This window comes from Syngnathus scovelli, chromosome 11, assembly GCF_024217435.2.
Source record: "Syngnathus scovelli strain Florida chromosome 11, RoL_Ssco_1.2, whole genome shotgun sequence".
Taxonomy (NCBI): Eukaryota; Metazoa; Chordata; class Actinopteri; order Syngnathiformes; family Syngnathidae; genus Syngnathus; species Syngnathus scovelli.
In genome coordinates, this window is record NC_090857.1 from 7,469,513 (window position 1) to 7,486,730 (window position 17,218).

Below are 17,218 nucleotides of genomic sequence, written 5' to 3' on the forward strand. Positions count from 1 at the left end.
TTTTAACACATTTTAGGTTGTTCAATGTGTGTATTTTCTGATTTAGAGAACTCAAAAAAAGCAAATTGATTGGACATTGATTCGGTGGAATGGCCCAAATATTGTATACAGTCATTTATTGAATTGCCTTCTAGTCGATATTTACAGTAACTGTATCCGTATTGATTGATTTCATTTGGATGTATTGTCTGTTGCAAAAGCAAAAATAATGAGTACAGTCCAGACAAGAACTTTGACATGGAACAACACATTTCTGAGAATTTTTTTCTACTTGCCTAACGTTTAACTTGCCAGTTCTAAGAACATGTAATCATTTCAATTCTGAAACAGTAGGGATCGATGATAAACATTTGGACAACAAATTGGCACAGATGAACAGTCACGAACACACACAGCAGTGCTTATGCACCTGTGATTTTATTGTCATGTAATTTATGTTAAATTACAATAAATACGCAATTCAGACACCAATGTTGCTAAGTTTCCAAAATGTAAAAAATAAAGTGTGAGGATTGCCTTAATTTATTATTTGCACCATGATTGTTTATGCAAAGAAATATTTTTAACAGCTGCCATTGGGTGTAGATTTAATCATAACTGCCTAAGACTGTTTTTCATAAACATATCAAAATTGTAAGTGTCCAATCATGGTTTTTACCATGACTAAACCTCTTTTTGTATTCTTCTCAGCGATGCTCTTTGGACCTTCGTAAAACATGCACAGCTTGAAGGTCCCAAAGTGAAACGCCCCTAATCGTCATCCAATTTGGAGTTTGATCAAAACGTTTTGAGCAGTCAAACACAACCTGAGTCCAATTGTCACACACGTGACATTGAACAAGTCATCCACTTTTTTTTTTTTTTTTTTTACTGTCATCACAGATGAAGTGTTGACCTTAAAACTGAAACTAACTATAAAACTGAAAATCACCTTGCTACTCAACTGAGCAACACAATAATAAAATATCAAATACCTAGAAAAATTAATGTTACTAAGCAGACGTTAATGTAAATAATACTACACGCATTACCACTAATTCAAAAAATACAAAACCCCACTAGATGACATTCTCGCTTTGCAAACTTGTGTTCCTTTTGAGTTGTATTTTTCAGAAGCCAATTTAATTTGTGCATATGAGCTAAGAATATGAAAATCTTACTTTAAAAAAAAAACTGCCTGTACAATTGATAAAGCTTTTATGATAATAAATTGGAATAAAATTAATTGACCTGATTGCCTATGGAAAACTGTTTAGAATTTAGAACTTGAAAATTGACCAGCTTAATTGTACACATTGTGCTTGAATTTGGCATTTGTGATGTGATACAAAAAATCTGCTCCAGACACTTCATATGTAGTCATATAAAAAATAAAAAAATGAAATGTGGTCTGAGGATCATCTGTGAAACTACATTCATGTGAGCTCTCAGACTTTGTGCAAATATGCGTTATCACAACCGCTGGTTGAACTTCTGTGGAGCGCCTCGGCCGCTGCACTCTGCTCCAGAGGCCTCTCGTGGCCCTTTTTAACATGATTCTGAACAGGTCCCTGCCGGCCCGCATGCTTTGTGCTCTTGAGAGCCGTGGTCACGTTCACGTAACTCGGCTCGCTCAGAAGACTGAGTCATCGTTCAACAAACTGCAGGTTAATGTCATTTTTAGGAACGAGCAACGTCCGTGTCATGGGCTTCACAGAAACACCTGTCGGGTCTGGCCGCACGTCGAACTCGATCAGGATCTATGGAGACCGGAAACACAGAAAAGAGACTGAGACAAGGACAGCGTACAGAAAACACTGTCAGAGAGATCTTAATGTTAAAATATGTTAAATTGTGCATCTTCTATTTTATATCATCAATCCAGAAGTGTTCTCACCCTGGAGAGAGCAAGGTAGAGCTCCAGTTCAGCAATGCGTCGGCCTATGCAGCTGCGTTTTCCCACCCCGAAAGGCAACGAGGAATATGGGTGATGAGTCTGGTCCTTTGTCAACCATCTGTGCGGCAGGAACTCATTTGGATTGGGAAACACGGCCGGATCGCGTGACGTTGCAAAGTGGCACAGCGTAATCAGCGTCTGGAAGGGGTGATATTGGTGTTACTCTTTAATAATGATGATGGCGATACTGCTGAGGTGTAAGCGTTCCTCACTTTCTTAGGAATGAGGTAGCCTCCAACCTGGATGTCCCTCTCAGTGATAACTCGAGCATTAGCAGGAATGACCGGATACAACCTGTAAAATGTCACCAGATGTGAGCACGATAAACTCATGCATTCCAACGTGGCGTCTTTCGGAGGACTCCTACCTGAGCACTTCTTTGACCACGGCCTTCATGAGTGGCATGCGTGCTACATCTGCTGCCCGAGGCACTTTCCTGCCTTCCAGGACGGTCAGAACTTCATCGCGTAATGAGGCTTGCACCTCGGGGTGACGGGATAGCTCGTACAGCGACCAAGACATCGTGCCGGATATCTGGAAATAACACAAACATCATCATGATTATAATCATTTGGATTACAATTTGGGACTTTGTCTTACGGTGTCGACGCCTGCAAGCAGCAGCTCTGTGACATTGCTGTATACAGTCTTCATGGGCAAATCAGTCTGGGCCAGGAAGTAGGCAATATAATGGCCCTCCACTTTTTCAGATTTTTTCTCTGATTCCCTCAAGCGCTGGTCAATGTGGCCTTTAGCTGAAAAAGCAGCAAAAAGGCACATCATGTTCATTATATGAAGACACCTAATTACAGGTACACTAGCACAACCTATTGAGATGGATTACAAGCGTTTGCTAAACAACTATTTTTTTGTTTATTTAATTGCTTGCGGGTAAACATAACTGAAATGTGCAATTCTACATTTAAGGCTCATGACACAACTTCATAAATCATAATCCAGCCTTTATGCCATATCTTGTAGTGTATGCACTATAATCTCTGGTTTACTTATCTACTTTGGATCAGCATGATTATTTGAAACATGCTCAGTTTTCATGTTTGGACTCCTCAGATGGGCATACATGTGTAAGAGCAAGTGTGGATAACATCCCAGCTCTTAGTGTAAGCCAATGAGAAGAACGCAAGAAAAATAATTACATTTCTGGAGTTTCACGCAACATACCATAAATCCAAATTCTCTCTTTTCAATGACATGATTTGATTCGTGCAGTTTTATAATCTCAAAAGTAATCTGAAGACCTAAAAGGAACCTACCAAATTCAAACATGAAGTCCCAACACTGACAAAAAGTGTTCCAGGGTCGGGGAAAGAGCGAAAGTAGCCATTTTGGCATGGCCATGGTAAGAAGCGTCTGTACAAACATGGTTTTGATGGACTGGATGAAGATCTCCGTTTCTTTGGGAACCACTGGTTCAAGGCAACCGATTCTAGACTCGAACAACACGGAGGAGATTCCTGTCAAGAAATGAGAAAAACAAATAACAACATGAGTTAAAACATGTCATTGATACAATCTAAATTGAACAGACAGCAGTTGATGGCCACTCAAACGTGATGAAACGCTTCTAATTGATCATCACTTGGTCCAAATGTATTCCTTGGGAGTCTTTAGGATTTATAAGAGCAGATTTTACAGTACTCCACCACCATTATGAGTAAAATCTAAGTCTGTGGCTGAACTATAGTAGCCTACAGTAATTTAGGCTTTAAAATGCTGCTATCTAGTGGTTAAAAGTGGAATTGCACCAGATTCTTAAGAAACATCTGCAATCTAGAACCTGGCATTTGTCAAGTCATCCCTAAAATGATGCGACGTCAGTGAACAAGAAAATGGGTCAAGTCAGGCATGCATGTTTAAACTATTGGCTTCATTACAAAACATCTCACCCTCGAGCCCAAAGTAATAGAACTCCTTGGCAATGTCGGTCACGAGGCCTTCGGGGTGTCTGCGCAGGCGAAGTTTGGCGATGAGGTCACTGACCACGCCGTTCAGGGTTTGGTCGTAAGCTTCCACCGCCTTGGGCCGCAGCATGTGCTTTGCGAGGAGGCTTCGCACCTCCTGCCACTCCTCGCCTTCACTGAGCAGAATACAAATCGACATCATCATCAATATGTAGCGGTGGCTTGCTTAAAAAGACATGGATATGATACTAAACATGTTGAAGTCAATAATTAAGGAGCCATCTCATTTCTATCGTTTAGTGGCAGCGGGGTTGTACAGAAGACACGCGATGAAGGTTTGAACATTTGAGGTGCTCACTTTGATATCACCTGGAAAGTCCACAAACTGCATTCTGGCCAATTACAGGTAATTTAATTCAATTAATTAATTTAAACTATTCTTCTATGTAAAGGAATGTGTAACAACCTCACCTAAGCAGTTTGGAGTTGCATGCCGTTTTATTTTGGGTTCCAATCAACAATGCAGTGCAGTTTGAGGCAGAACTAATTGTTGCCTCAATTAAATTTCCGCATGTGAGAGATGCACATCTGACAAAATGAAGTGAATTGCAGCTACCAAGTTACTTTTGCTCTCTGTGGGAAAATGGTGGCACATAATCGACTGTATGACATTACAAGAGAAGACTTACGATGTCAGCAGTCCGTAGTGCTGACCTCTGAGCTTCCTGTAGTCCTTCCAGGAGGAAAGGTCAGAGCGCATGGGGCGCTGGCCCTCTTGCCTCAGCACCTGCTCGATGAGCGCCGGATGAGCCACATGGACTGTCGTGATGGGGCCGAAGCTCGCCTTCCACATGGGGCCGTAACGTTGCACTCCCTCCAGCTGGGATGTGAAAAAGGCTTTGAGCTTATGAAACTAGCACAGTGATCAAAATATTTAGAACATACAATGCAAAAAAAAAAAAATCATTAGATCATAAACATGTCATTTCTTTGGGTACATGTTAAGATTTCAATATCGCGATATGCTACCATATCTCATATTGCATGTCAGTTCCTTGGCAATAGCACACATGCACAGTGGAATGCAAATCTAAGAAATGTTCTCTTAACAGTTCCCTTTTGTCTCAAACTGCCAGAAAGTGTAAATCTAACAAGGAGTGGTTGTTAAACTGCACTCAAGTGATTTAACAACAGCTAGACACGCCTCTCAGTATGATGGAATGCAGCTCTAAAATTTGGCAAATCATAAAATATATCAGCATATTGTCAATTTACAGATTCCTTGAATCGACACCAAGCATATTTTTTTATAGGCAACATTATTGATACAGACAGAAAGTGTTTTTTTTTTTTCAATAGAACTCGTTCTTCCTCTGCAACCACTAATTTGTAATAAGTAGGCAAAAACCTCCCAAATAATGTAGTTAATTTGCATAATGCATTCAAATATCCTGCATATCAGTCATTTTTGAAGGTGCTCCTACCTGTAACTGGTGCAGCTTGGACAGTCCCCGGCGGGCGAATAAGTCCCAGGCGAAGCCAAGCACCGAGGGGCCGGGCATGTCATCCAGAGTCCTCACCGTCGTCCCGTCCGGACGGGCGGCTGCACCCTCAGCCCACCTTTCCACCCACTTTAGGAGGGGGAAGGCGCTCCGGCCGGACACTCTGAGAGCTTGCTGCAGCATCCTTCTCACTGAGATCATGGAGCGGTCGCCGCACACCGATGCTCATTTTCTCTTCCCCGCCGGGCTGGAGGCTCTATTTATAACCCCACGACCTGCTCCTCGAACCCGCGGAGATAAAGCTGTACATTTTTGGATTCGGGGCCAATGGTGGGTGGGTGTGAGCCCAGGCCCCGCCCTTGGCTTGGATGAGCCGGTGGAGCTTGGAGGTGTGTCCAATCACAGGGTCGAAAAAGGACCAACCCCGAGAGGCAGCACACGTGGAGCTCCAGGATAAATAATACATGACTTGTGAGAGAGAGAGAGAGAGAGAGAGAGAGAGAGAGAGAGAGAGAGAGAGAGAGAGAGAGAGAGAGAGAGAGACACGTTGGCTTATCTCTAGCCCTTTGCTCCTCCACAGACCTGCAGGCTGATACATTGAGTCAGCACGCATTCATGCATTAAGGCGGAGGAGCAAAATCATTGGGATGCTGTCACTGCAGGGTGCTTTTGCACACTTGACACTTTTGAAACATTTGCATATTGGCAACGTACAGAAGAACCCTTTGTCGCTGGCAAAGATACAAACAGATGGTTGGTACCAGGGGCGTTTCTAGGATCATAAGTTTAGGGGTGTCTCACAAGCAGCTGGAATTGGGTGAATTAAACACGGTGTGTTTCTCGACATGCAATGGCTTGTACATTTTGTGGGTCGCATCTATCGGATACTATCGCCACTCCACATCATCTATGGACAGTTTCGAGTGTTCAATTAATCTAAAATGCTTTTTTTAACGGAATGTGGGAAGACTCCAAAGAGTGAGAAAAAGCAAACCCCACAAAGGAAGGCCGGACTTCGATTTGCCAATATAATTCAAATTTGTGAGAGTGGATATGATGGCTTCTAGGAACAAGGCAGTACTGATCCTATTCTATCCTTGAGCATGAGTCACAAAACAATTTTGGAGCTAATTTAAAGTTAAACTGGAATAACAGGCCAGTCTGGTGGTGGTGGTGGTGGACTATTTAAAAGTGGCTCCACACAATTATTTTTGCTGACTTACTGGGTTTTCCAAACCCGGGAGAAAAACCTGACCTGATTTAATTTGAAGTGGAATTCGTGTAAAGTGCCATGTGTGTGTGCAGGCTTGAGTAACAAGCCAACGGCTATACTTCCATGTGGCCCTGGGTGACTTGGCCGACCCTTATAAGGACGCTCGAGCCAGAAGTCTTACATCAGAAATGTTTCAGGGAAATGCAAGGGATTGATTGATAATCTGCTTTATGGAATTTTGGATTTGGTGGAGTTTGGCATCAGTGACGTATAGCATGACCAAGTATTTCCCCCCCCCTCCCCCACCTGTGCATACTGTACATATGTAGCAGTATGTCCAATGCAATACTGAGCAAGCAATAAAAAAGCAAAAAAGTAACAACATGACTAAGAAACATTGCATCAAGACTACATTCCTGTCCACTGTTTCAAATTAAAAATAAGCAAGACAACAAGAGAGCAAAAAAACTGGAGGAAAAAAAAATCACTTCAAGGTGACTTTGTACTCCCCCCCCCAAACATTCGTAACTGCGACTTGCAAATTGTTCTCATTTTAAAAAAATCGTTCCCAATGACGTGAAGATTGTGTTAATCCAAGAGACAATAATTCCACATCGATTGGCATTAAGTAGGTTAAGACCCTTTGTTGCATTGCACAACAAATAACGTGACGACCACAAATGCGATGATGACATACCCAAGTCAGTTATTAGGTTGCGCAATGCAATGATTACAAACACCAATGGTGCAAAACTAAAATCCATTACAACCACATGGACATCATCGACAAGTGGGATGGCAAACCAAATACAAGCCTAAAACTCGAACAAAATGGAGCAAAGAGCAAACCTTGGCAAGCGTCTAGACATGGGATTTGTACACGAGGTGTCCCAAGTGGAAGACGTTGCCTTATCTTGAAGGTAAACATTGACACAAACAATTTTTAGACAAGGCCACCAGATTGTCCGTCTGCTTGTTTGAAAATAGCGATGCAAATTTACTGAAAGCCAATGGCGCGCAGTTGACAGCGCCTAACCAAGCGCTTTTAATGTCACCTTATTTAATTATCGTGGTGCTGTGGAATGATTTTTGCTCACCAATTTATTACTATCGAATGTATTAATCCAATACAGACAATGTTTGCACTTTCCTACTATATCAGTTGCACATGTATTGAGCTGTGCCTTATCTTCTACACACCATTCAATTTTGCTCAGACGTATTCTCTCATGTTTAGAGTTTTTTTTTTTATCTGCAAAGTAGATTATAATTCTAATTACTGGTTGCATTGTTTCTGCCATGCATGATAAACCACACATGACTAAAACTAGAAAGCCTCTAAGTAGAGTTAATGCTGCCAAAGAGCCAAGTGTTAAGAATGGCTTAAAAGAATATAATGTTTGCATTTTAGAACTGCTGGCAAAATATCAACGCATATTCCATTATAGGTTCAGCAAAGCTCTTCAAGCCCAATAAAACAGGTAGCAAAGTTGAATGACGCCTGGCCGGTCAGGTTGTTTTTCCTCAGACGCGGTGGTTTCCTAATCATTTTTTCTTAAGAAGGTAGGGCTGATGTAAAATTTTCACTTACAATTCCGATATCGCAGTCTAGAGTACCGAGAAAGCAACAATTTTCTGCAACAATGGCTTGGATGCTCATCTTTGCCCAACTCGTTCGGCTCATTAGAAAGCTCATTCATGACCACACAAGTAGCTGACGGATTAAACAATGTGATATATTTCACAAACAGAAAAATGGGGGGGATTTATATTGATTATGAAAGAACATAAGGGGCGGTGCGAAAGAATAGCCTCTTTGTGCCGTCTGCGAATTGATGGGGCCCCGTTGTAGATCATGTTCTCCGGCTCGGCGGGGACAGGCCAAGAGGTATTTTCCCTCATTGTGTTGGCCCCCTGCCCAGAGAGGAGACGGCTCTACACTCCAAGACGAGTATGTTAAAGTTCATGGCTGCAGCCAGCCTGTCTGTTGGTTGCAGAAGAACGTCTTTGTGCACACACATGTGCGTCCAGTGTGCTCTTGTGTGTCCCTCCCTCCCTAAAAAAAAAAAAAAAAACAGAGCGGACAACTTTGTATTTATGGGAGTCGGGGGCAAGTCTGGCGCCGCACACGCCCCCCAGTTACTTTGGAAATGTACGTCAAACTTTTGCAAATTAATTGAAGTTGAAGAATTAGGTTGTAAAAATGAGTTTAAGGTTGTTAAATGCACATTACCAAATTTTCCCCCTCATGTAAATTAAAACTTTTCATCCTGTAATAACATCTTTATGGTTTTTTTTATTCAGTTTATGTTTATATATAATAATGTATATTTTGAAAAGGCTGATCAAAGTTGGATAAATAGGGAGAATGCAGTAAATAATCACATTACGTTTGAGGTTACCGCCAAATTTAGCTTGACCCAAACTGCCTTGTAAAATAGGGGATAAAGTACTGTGGTCAAGTCCGTGTTTAAAATTGGAATTGGAAATGACAGTCATCGAGTCCTCTGGGCTGAAAAGTTCAAGGGTGATTCAAACTTTTGGGTGATTGAATCAATGGCAACCGGACTGCTCTATTTGTCGCCTCTCATCCGAGAAGATTTTATTAGTTTCTGCTTGATTTGGACAGAAAGGATTGCCTAGCAAAAGAATCCACTTTGCTTGTGTCGAAGTGCTCTGGAGAAAAAGGTAAGTTGCTAAAATTCTGGCTAAATCTGGATTAGCAGCAAGCGAACTGATTTATTTGAACACCAATGAACAAGGATTTAAATGATTAACTTGCTTTAGGGATTATGTTGCCTTTTCCTTTTATATCTTACCCATGTGAAGGACTTTAAGGTATGTGGTGAATAGCATCTGTTAAAAGAACCGCATCTGGAGGCCACATGTATCCGTCCGACTGTATGTGAACGACTTTTTTCATCGTCCGCATGATGGATGAGCGCTACCGTGGCAACATGTGCCGCAATAGGAGTTTTTCTCACTGACCAATCAGCCTGATGGAATCTATAAAGACAAATGGCGATTAGTGGTCATTTTACTAGCATGTAACAGCTCGCTGACATGAGAAGATTTTTTTTTTTTTTTTGCATGGTAAGCCCAACTGATTTTTACTCTACACATTCTAGTAGTGCAATGTGATATAACCCACATGCTAAAAAGAGAAAGAAAAAAAAAGATTTTTGCTATGGTTGAGGTCTTATTACACTGAGCCATAGAAACACAATTTAAGTTGTTTTTGGCACAGAAAAGCTCGAGTCGACACAGATTCAAACGTGGGACTCTCTCGCAGCGGTGGTGAATAGAAGCAGACCATCCAGATGTGCTGCCACGTTCCGAACATCTGTTATAGTTTCAGATGAGAAGGTAGTGTTACTAGGATGGTACTGTAACCCAGCAGAAAGGTGATGTTTTTTTATCATAAAAATTGACTTTTTAACTCACTGCCATTGACGCATATAGACGTCTAAATTGTATTGGATTTTGGCTGCACATTTAAATTCTTGGAAGAATACTTTGTTTCTGTTCATTTTGAAGGCATTTCAGCATCAAGCTAGCTAATTCCAAGGACCAGGTCACATTCTTGACCGGAGCTGTCATCCATGCACGCATGCTGAAATGAATACTTTGTTGAACTATATACAATATTGACAGTTTGAGGCTATGCATCTCAGCATGGTACGTGTTGACCTAAGAACATTCGACCTCTCTTTGCTCCAAGAATGCTCCGGATTTTGTGCCAGATTTTGAGGGCATGTATTGTGCACAGTCATATAATCAACGGGATTTAGGTCTGGGCTATGTCTGCACCATTTTAAAACTTTAACATCTAGTGAAAACATTCTTTTGTTAATTTGGATGAGCGCATGGGGTCAACGTCATGCTAAAAGGTGAAATTCCTCTGCAGTTTGAGCTTTTTTTCACTGACAGCTGAAGGGTTCGTGGTAAAGATGACTATTTGGAGGACCTGCACATAACCCCCCCCCCCCCCCTTCCACCTTGAATAAAGCCTCTGTTCCAGCTGACAAAAAACAGCCCCGAGGCATGACACTGCCACTACCATGCTTCGCTGTGCATATGGTGTTTTTCTGGTGATGCATAGTGTTGTTTTCATGCCCAATTGAATCCAGTTGAAAAGTGTCAGGGGGTTGTGTAAAGAGATGTAAAGATCCATCCATCCATATTCTGAACCGCTTAGACAAATGTAAAGAGTGCCTGGGACTCAATTCAATCCTGAAGGAACAATTAATGGCAACAAAGGAGAAAAAAAATCTAGAACAAGAGTGCTTTGACGGTCAGCTGATGCAGGGCTGATTTAAATAATGAGCCAGTCATGATGTCATGAGTTGCAGGTGGAAAGACTCGAGAGGCTCCAGCTGCTTTGTTTGCCACTTTTGAATGAAAAATATCCATCAGACATGATTTCATTTAGTAATAAGATAAGCAGAATATTATTGTTATGACCTTAAAGTTGACCTGAAATTTTAGAGGGAACAATTTTAAATCCCATAATCCCCTTTAGGCCAAGCAGTCAAAAGAGGTCGATGACCTGATGGCAGAGGTCATATATGATTAACTAATCCACAATTTTCATGATGATAAATCATACAAGGTGGAGAAGAATCAAAGCATCTTACCTTCTTCTTACCTTTAATATGTTCAGTCTGAGGATTTTGCTGTTGCATGTGCATTTTAGTATGAATCACCTCCGATTTGCGGTGGTCGGAATGCATGAGTCAGGAGTTCTTTGAAGTCTTCGGCCGGAGTTTGAGTCGGAGGAGTACGCTTAAAAAGGAGGATGTGAAAACATTTTAATGAGTTTACAAACAGCTGCCTCTGTAAACACATCTGGAGAAAGGAGTGATGACTTCAACAAGTCTGAGGTCCAGATGGGAGCAAACGCAACTTCCGCAAGATGTCACCACTAGTGCAAATTGTTTCAGCCTTGAACTTTGGCTTTCCTTCAAAGATCTTGAAAATGTTTTAACAAAGAGCTTTTTCTTCCTGCTTACATCCGTTTTCTAAAATGTTTCTTCTCATTTAGGCTGCTGGTGAGCTGGGGCCAATCACAGCTGACTTTGAGCGAGAAGCCAAGTTCAGGAATGAGAAAACGCGTACAAAAACAAAATTACGTTTGTTTTACAGGAGCTAGCCAATCAAATATGTAAAATATTGCTTTTAAATGTACTTGCTCTTTATTATTACCACTGTATGACAAGTATGATACAATGCACTGAATGTAATTTACAAGAAACAAAAGAGCCTCTAGAAAGAGAAAATCATTAAAAAAATAAAAAAAGCTGCACCCCTCCCATGATGGTGTAACGTAGCAAAAACCGGAGAAGACCATGTGTCTTTCCGAACAGCCACTCTGTTTAATCCTCTAAGTTGCACCAAGAAGAGCAAAAGTCACTTTTTTTTGTGTTTCATTCAATGTCCATCAATACTGGATCTTCAATCCGCCGAAAAATTGCCCGAAAGTTTTTCCCTTCGTTCCGCTGCACTTTTTTTCCTTCCTCTGTGCACACACCTAATAGAGGAATGATGACATCATCAACCTGCAAAAACAAAGTATTTGGATGAGACAAATACACCTGTGCATCGTGCATTGAAAAAAACTTGAAATAAATGCACTCACGTTTGTTTGAAAAAGTTACACAACGCTAAAGAGTTGTTAGCGGAAGCTACGGCAAGTGTAGCATGAGCTGAACATGTGCACCTTTTTCCGAAAGGGTTAAGGTTACCTCCCAACTTTTGAAAAAAGGCATGACAATAAGGAACTTTGAGAGTTCAAATATTGACCAAAAGTTTTCACTTGAAAAGTTAAACCTCTCTAAGAAAACTGGAACAGCGCAAAAAAAAAAAAGTGTGACCTCAATGGAGCAGACAGAAAACAAATACAGTTGTGTGACCTGCAAACAGTGTTCTCCACGTACCAGCTCTTCATCAGGGACCCGCAAGAATAACGGATGTTCACTAAAGTGCTTCACCATCCAAAGGTGGACCTCCTCCACGTCCGTGATGGTATAAACTAAACCCTAAAGAAACACACACAGAACAGCCAATCAAATAAAACGGCAATATGATTTTAGTAACTGAGTAGTAAATGATGCCCCACCAGAATTTTCATTGAAATATTCTACAAACCTATTTCAATCATATCTTACATTAGCCTTTTAAATAAATGGCTAACAGATGACTTTTTGCCAGAAACGGGAACGTGCGTAACCTGTAAAAATAACAATTGTCAAGAAATAACAAGACCTCCTTGTAAGCTGAGCTGTTTAATAGCCACACAGCAGAGCAAAAACATACATGTGGCAAAGACTCTCCAGAACCTCTTCCACTAACAACCCAGAACGGGCTTAGCTTCGATACAAAGATCTCAGAACTTCAACGTACTTCTTTTCTATTAGCTAAGGCTTTGAGGTTATTTTAGGGCATTTTGGAAAGAGCACAAAAAATAAACTGCAGAGTTTATTAACAAATAACAATCACTACTGAAAAAACCGAACAATTCCAATTCATGTCATTTATGATATTTACATTTATTTGACAAAAGTAAGGAAACTATGCAGAAATAGATATCAATTTGAAAATAGGGTCAATACTAGTGGTGTGCACCTTGGTGCAGATCCAAATGAGGGTTATGCAACCGTGCCAGTGGTCTGTGGTCCAGCAAGAGCCTTTCCACTTATTAAACCTGCAATGTGCTGGATTTGGAGTTTCTAATCACTACTGCAACTTGTGGCCAAAGAATGAAATTGCAAATCGCGTGCACAATCCACATTGTCGTAGATGGAGCCTGGAAGGGTCATAACCAATTCATGTTGACAGAGATGAGACAAGTTTTAGTCGGACTCCTCCGGACTACCTGTGTGTGACGTCACACATGGGAAATTCCAACCTAATCCTGTTTGAAAATGACTATTTTAAGTGTTCATTTGCTATTATAGGATATGTGAGTCATAATGAGTCAAATGAAAAGATATTCCCATGGAATGCATCTTTAAACTTGCAGCGTAAATTGCATCTGAAGGTTTCGTCACATGTGCGGAGCAGTGATCCTTGGCATCATGATAAAAATAACCCAGAGACAACACAGAGGTTAATCCCCTATGTCACAGCAGTTTACACTGGACACTGCACAGATAGATTTACGAGAACAAGGACTTCTTAGAAAACTCAGTCATGGCACACATTACCACACTGCATTGCACTTTACCACACTTTTTTTTTTTTTTTTTTTTACAGTGAAGCCGGGATACGACAGAATGGACACACTGTATTTGTTCAGCTGTCGCAAATGAGACTAGTGTTCACATGCAAACGATTGTGTCACTCAATAATTGTAATTCATGCTCATGGGGGCGTATCATGGAGGCAAACGTCTATGAAAGACGACCCCACCTACCAGCGCAGTTGTGCCAAAAGAGAAGGCCCGCCGGGTGGACCTTGGACACACGTATGCATGGACGGACGCACATGCATGCATGCCAAAGGAAAAACTATAAAGCTTAATTCGCTATAAGGCCCTTCTTTGTTTGAAATTGAAGGTATATAGGCTGAAGGCTTAAATTTTGGCACAGCAGGCAATTCAGCGATTTCTAACACTGTAAAATCAGGCGACAAAATGAGAACGTGTGTCGCCTTTGAAATGGCAGAACATGTGCCTCCCAGTTCGGGCCTCCAATCAAAACACAGCTATATGAGATCACAGTTGTACCAAACCTAATTAATCGTCGTCTTATTAGTTCTTTAAGTTACTGGGCCTGATGTGTGACATCACGCGAGCAACTGGAAAACAAGTTAAAGGGGCTTTCTGAAAATTGATTTTCCGTTTTGGAAAGCCAAATAATTTAGCTTCATGCTAATGTTACATGACTTGGATTGTGCTTGGTGTCATACGTACCCCGATTCTAAGTGTGTAGGCATACTCAGCCAATAACGTAGGGCTGATGATCCTCCATTTGTGTTTGGTCTTCTTAAAATGAGGATCCGGGAAAAGGAAGAACATCTTACTAAGCTGAAAATAAAGGCAAAAGGTTAGAAACCATTGAACGAGCCCACGAGACTGAAAAAGTTTAAATCACTCCAACCCACATGCAATTGTAGTTTCTATTTTTGAGACCACTATCTTGACCCTATATAATGTAACCTCTTTAACATGGCCGTCCTGAGACTTTGCGGTTGGTTGTTAAACACGGTTGTTTAAAAACTGCAATTTCCTTTTATAGGTCCCTATAGTTTCTCACATCAAATGGACTACCAGAGCCACTTTTTTTTATTTTTCAAGTACTGACAGAAAGATGTGAATGTAATAATTGGTGCTGATTGAATATGAAAAAAAAAACCTAAACTGTTCATTTTTTTTTAGCATTGGATGACGTCACACCTTTTATCAGCAGAAACATTTTCTAAACATTGCAGATGTACCTAATGTAGTGCCATGGAGGATTAATTTGCCTTTTTTTTTTTAATTATAAATATAACACTGCCTCAGGCTATTTGAGGTGAACATTTAATCCAAAGGAGCTAACATGACTGTGGTACAATACGATCACTGTTTAATTTGAGTCATAAATTATTGAAGCTGAATGAATTGAATAAAAAGTGTCTTGGACTAATGTACTCTAAACTCAGCTGATGCGATGTGCCTCCCCCCCAAATATCAATCACCCCATTGTTGTGAAATCCTGGATTTTGTTGTTAGTGTTCGGAAATCCCTGAAATTACGTTTTCCAAGGTAGAATTTACAGTATCATAATGGCATTAAAATCTTAATCTTTAGCAGTATTTATGTGACTGTGCTTGCTTTTTCATTGCATTATTTAGAGCAGTGGTTCTTAACCTGGGTTAGGGAAAAGAAGTCACACTGATTTGCAGGTATGTCATTGGTTGTGAGTTCATGCATTGTGTTCTTTCAACAAGGTGATTTCATGCACGGCTCCTTTTGTGCACCAGTAAAAAACATCTGTCCTGAATTTGAAAAACAAATGCATTTTATTTTTCACTCGAGGGGTTCGATGAATGTGCATAGGAAACTGGTGGGGTTTGGTACCCCAACAAGTTTAAGAACCACTGATTTAGAGTTTTCCTGAAATATTACCAAGTCCAAAATAAAGCCTGGTCGTCATAAAATACTAAGGGGGAACAGGCCACATTTGGCCCCAAACACTGACTGGCCAACGACCAAGAATGTAAATAAGCCTGCGAGTCATAAATAATGTGGAAAAATTGTATGGCGATGTCATAAGGATTACTACGCTATAGTTACACGGTATATTAATAAATGGTTGCAACAGCCAGATGAACATTGTTCAGTTTATTTTCTGTGAACAGAAAATCTGAACTCTGAGAATTTATTAAGCCTGAGCTCAGCAAAGTAAAGCCCGGGGGCCACATTTGGCCTTGCCACAGTCTCTGACTGGCCCTTGCATGCTTTAATTGTTGCCAGTTTTGCAGCTACAAACATTTCTCACCATTATAGCAGCTATTTTGTTTTTTGGGGAAGTAGTGGTCTTTCTACTAGTAACATTGATATTTCCTGCACAATGTTGGAAAGAGCGGAATTTGCGCAATATGACCAAACTTCACTTGTGTTTGTATCCCAATTTGACATTGCATGGGAACGTAATTGAGCGTCAAGTTGTTCTATCTGTGTATGCTTGTAAAATAATGAAATGGAATGCATGAAAATTCTACCTGTCCCTTCCTGAAGAAGTTGGGAAGATACTTCATGGCGTTGCTGCGAAGGCAGGCAATGTTCTGGTAGCTTCCTGGATTGCTCTCACGTAATGACTTGATACGATCCTGGACATAATCGGACACTTTCACCCGGATCTCCAGGCCCAACATGAGTTTGTCTGGAAAGAGTGGAGCTAACTCCACTGGGAAACCACGCATGATACAAATGTCTAAATATTGGCAGATAGTACAAGTCGAATGGATAAGGAATAATTACCTAAAAGTCCACCGTATCCACACCCAATATCTGCAAACTCAACTTGTGGTGCTCCTTCTCCAGATTGCTCCTCACTAAAGAATTGTGGATAGAGCGTGCTCCAGTCCATCTCCTCTGGACACACAGGACTGACAAGACAAGAATGACAGCAATGAATTCCTATGAACACGTTTGGAAAGAGTTCAACGAAGATGCAAAGAGGTTTCCCTCAAATTGTTGAATTACGTAAATATGCACGGATGTCACTCACTAGTCAAACGAATGATGTGCCATCGGGTTTGAATGTGCTCGTTGTCTGTAGTAACGCTTCTGCGGCATTGACGAACTCGTCTCGGCTTCCATAATTATGTGCTTCCAAAAAACACGCAAGTTTTTCCTTTATTCGCTTCTTTTAAAGTGAGTAACTTAGTAAAATGTCAACTCTTGAGAGTCACGGTTTCACCTGCATGCTTTTCCCAAACACACGCGTCGCGGATTGTAACGTCATCATTAAGCGACCAATAACGTGTTTAAAAAAAAAAAAAAAAAAAAAAAAAAAAAAGGCACCATTCATTCATCTTTCACTACAATAAAATATGACAAATAAAAGTTTGGTTGTAATTGCCTTTTGTTCAGGACTCCCTTGCAAAATAACTTTTTAATCTTAAGGGGATTTGCCTGGTTAAATAAGAAAAATATTCC

At 40.8% G+C, this 17,218-nt stretch overlaps 2 protein-coding genes across 4 annotated transcripts; both read right to left on the reverse strand.

The window, feature by feature from the left end:
• Window positions 1–101: 101 nt before the first annotated feature.
• On the reverse strand, window positions 102–11,592 carry cyp27b1 (cytochrome P450, family 27, subfamily B, polypeptide 1). 3 transcript variants are annotated; one of them, XM_049732685.2, is made up of 10 exons: window positions 11,222–11,592; window positions 5,343–8,629; window positions 4,548–4,738; window positions 3,844–4,034; window positions 3,211–3,411; window positions 2,537–2,691; window positions 2,304–2,470; window positions 2,149–2,230; window positions 1,877–2,074; window positions 102–1,739 (listed from the first exon to the last, which is right to left on the reverse strand). In XM_049732685.2, the coding sequence occupies exons 2-10, from the start codon at window positions 5,559–5,561 to the stop codon at window positions 1,626–1,628; spliced, it is 1,518 nt and encodes a 505-aa protein (XP_049588642.1). In that variant the 5' UTR covers window positions 5,562–8,629; window positions 11,222–11,592; the 3' UTR covers window positions 102–1,625. The 3 variants fall into 3 exon arrangements, with proteins under 3 accessions (XP_049588642.1, XP_049588641.1, XP_049588640.1); XM_049732684.2 differs by having other exon boundaries at window positions 11,211–11,592; XM_049732683.2 differs by having other exon boundaries at window positions 9,393–11,592.
• Window positions 11,593–11,745: 153 nt separating this feature from the next.
• On the reverse strand, window positions 11,746–17,031 carry mettl1 (methyltransferase 1, tRNA methylguanosine). Its single transcript, XM_049732694.2, has 6 exons — window positions 16,788–17,031; window positions 16,538–16,665; window positions 16,279–16,463; window positions 14,486–14,599; window positions 12,510–12,611; window positions 11,746–12,131 (listed from the first exon to the last, which is right to left on the reverse strand). Exons 1-6 carry the CDS (start codon window positions 16,877–16,879, stop codon window positions 12,000–12,002), a joined length of 753 nt encoding a protein of 250 aa, XP_049588651.1. The 5' UTR covers window positions 16,880–17,031; the 3' UTR covers window positions 11,746–11,999.
• Window positions 17,032–17,218: the final 187 nt, after the last annotated feature.

Bases quoted from the DNA above. Each gene is read 5' to 3' on its own strand.
- cyp27b1 (XM_049732685.2), bottom strand. From the start codon at position 5,561: ATGATCTCAGTGAGAAGGATGCTGCAGCAAGCTCTCAGAGTGTCCGGC. The intron at 4,739-5,342 runs GTAGGAGCACCT...TTCACATCCCAG, and splicing joins CCAAGCTGCACCAGTTACAG to CTGGAGGGAGTGCAACGTTA. The intron at 3,412-3,843 runs GTGAGATGTTTT...ATTTCTTGACAG, and splicing joins CTATTACTTTGGGCTCGAGG to GAATCTCCTCCGTGTTGTTC.
- mettl1 (XM_049732694.2), bottom strand. From the start codon at position 16,879: ATGGAAGCCGAGACGAGTTCGTCAATGCCGCAGAAGCGTTACTACAGA. The intron at 16,464-16,537 runs GTAATTATTCCT...GTGGTTTCCCAG, and splicing joins TGGATACGGTGGACTTTTAG to TGGAGTTAGCTCCACTCTTT. The intron at 12,132-12,509 runs GTACGTGGAGAA...TTGTTTTTGCAG, and splicing joins GGGTCCCTGATGAAGAGCTG to GTTGATGATGTCATCATTCC.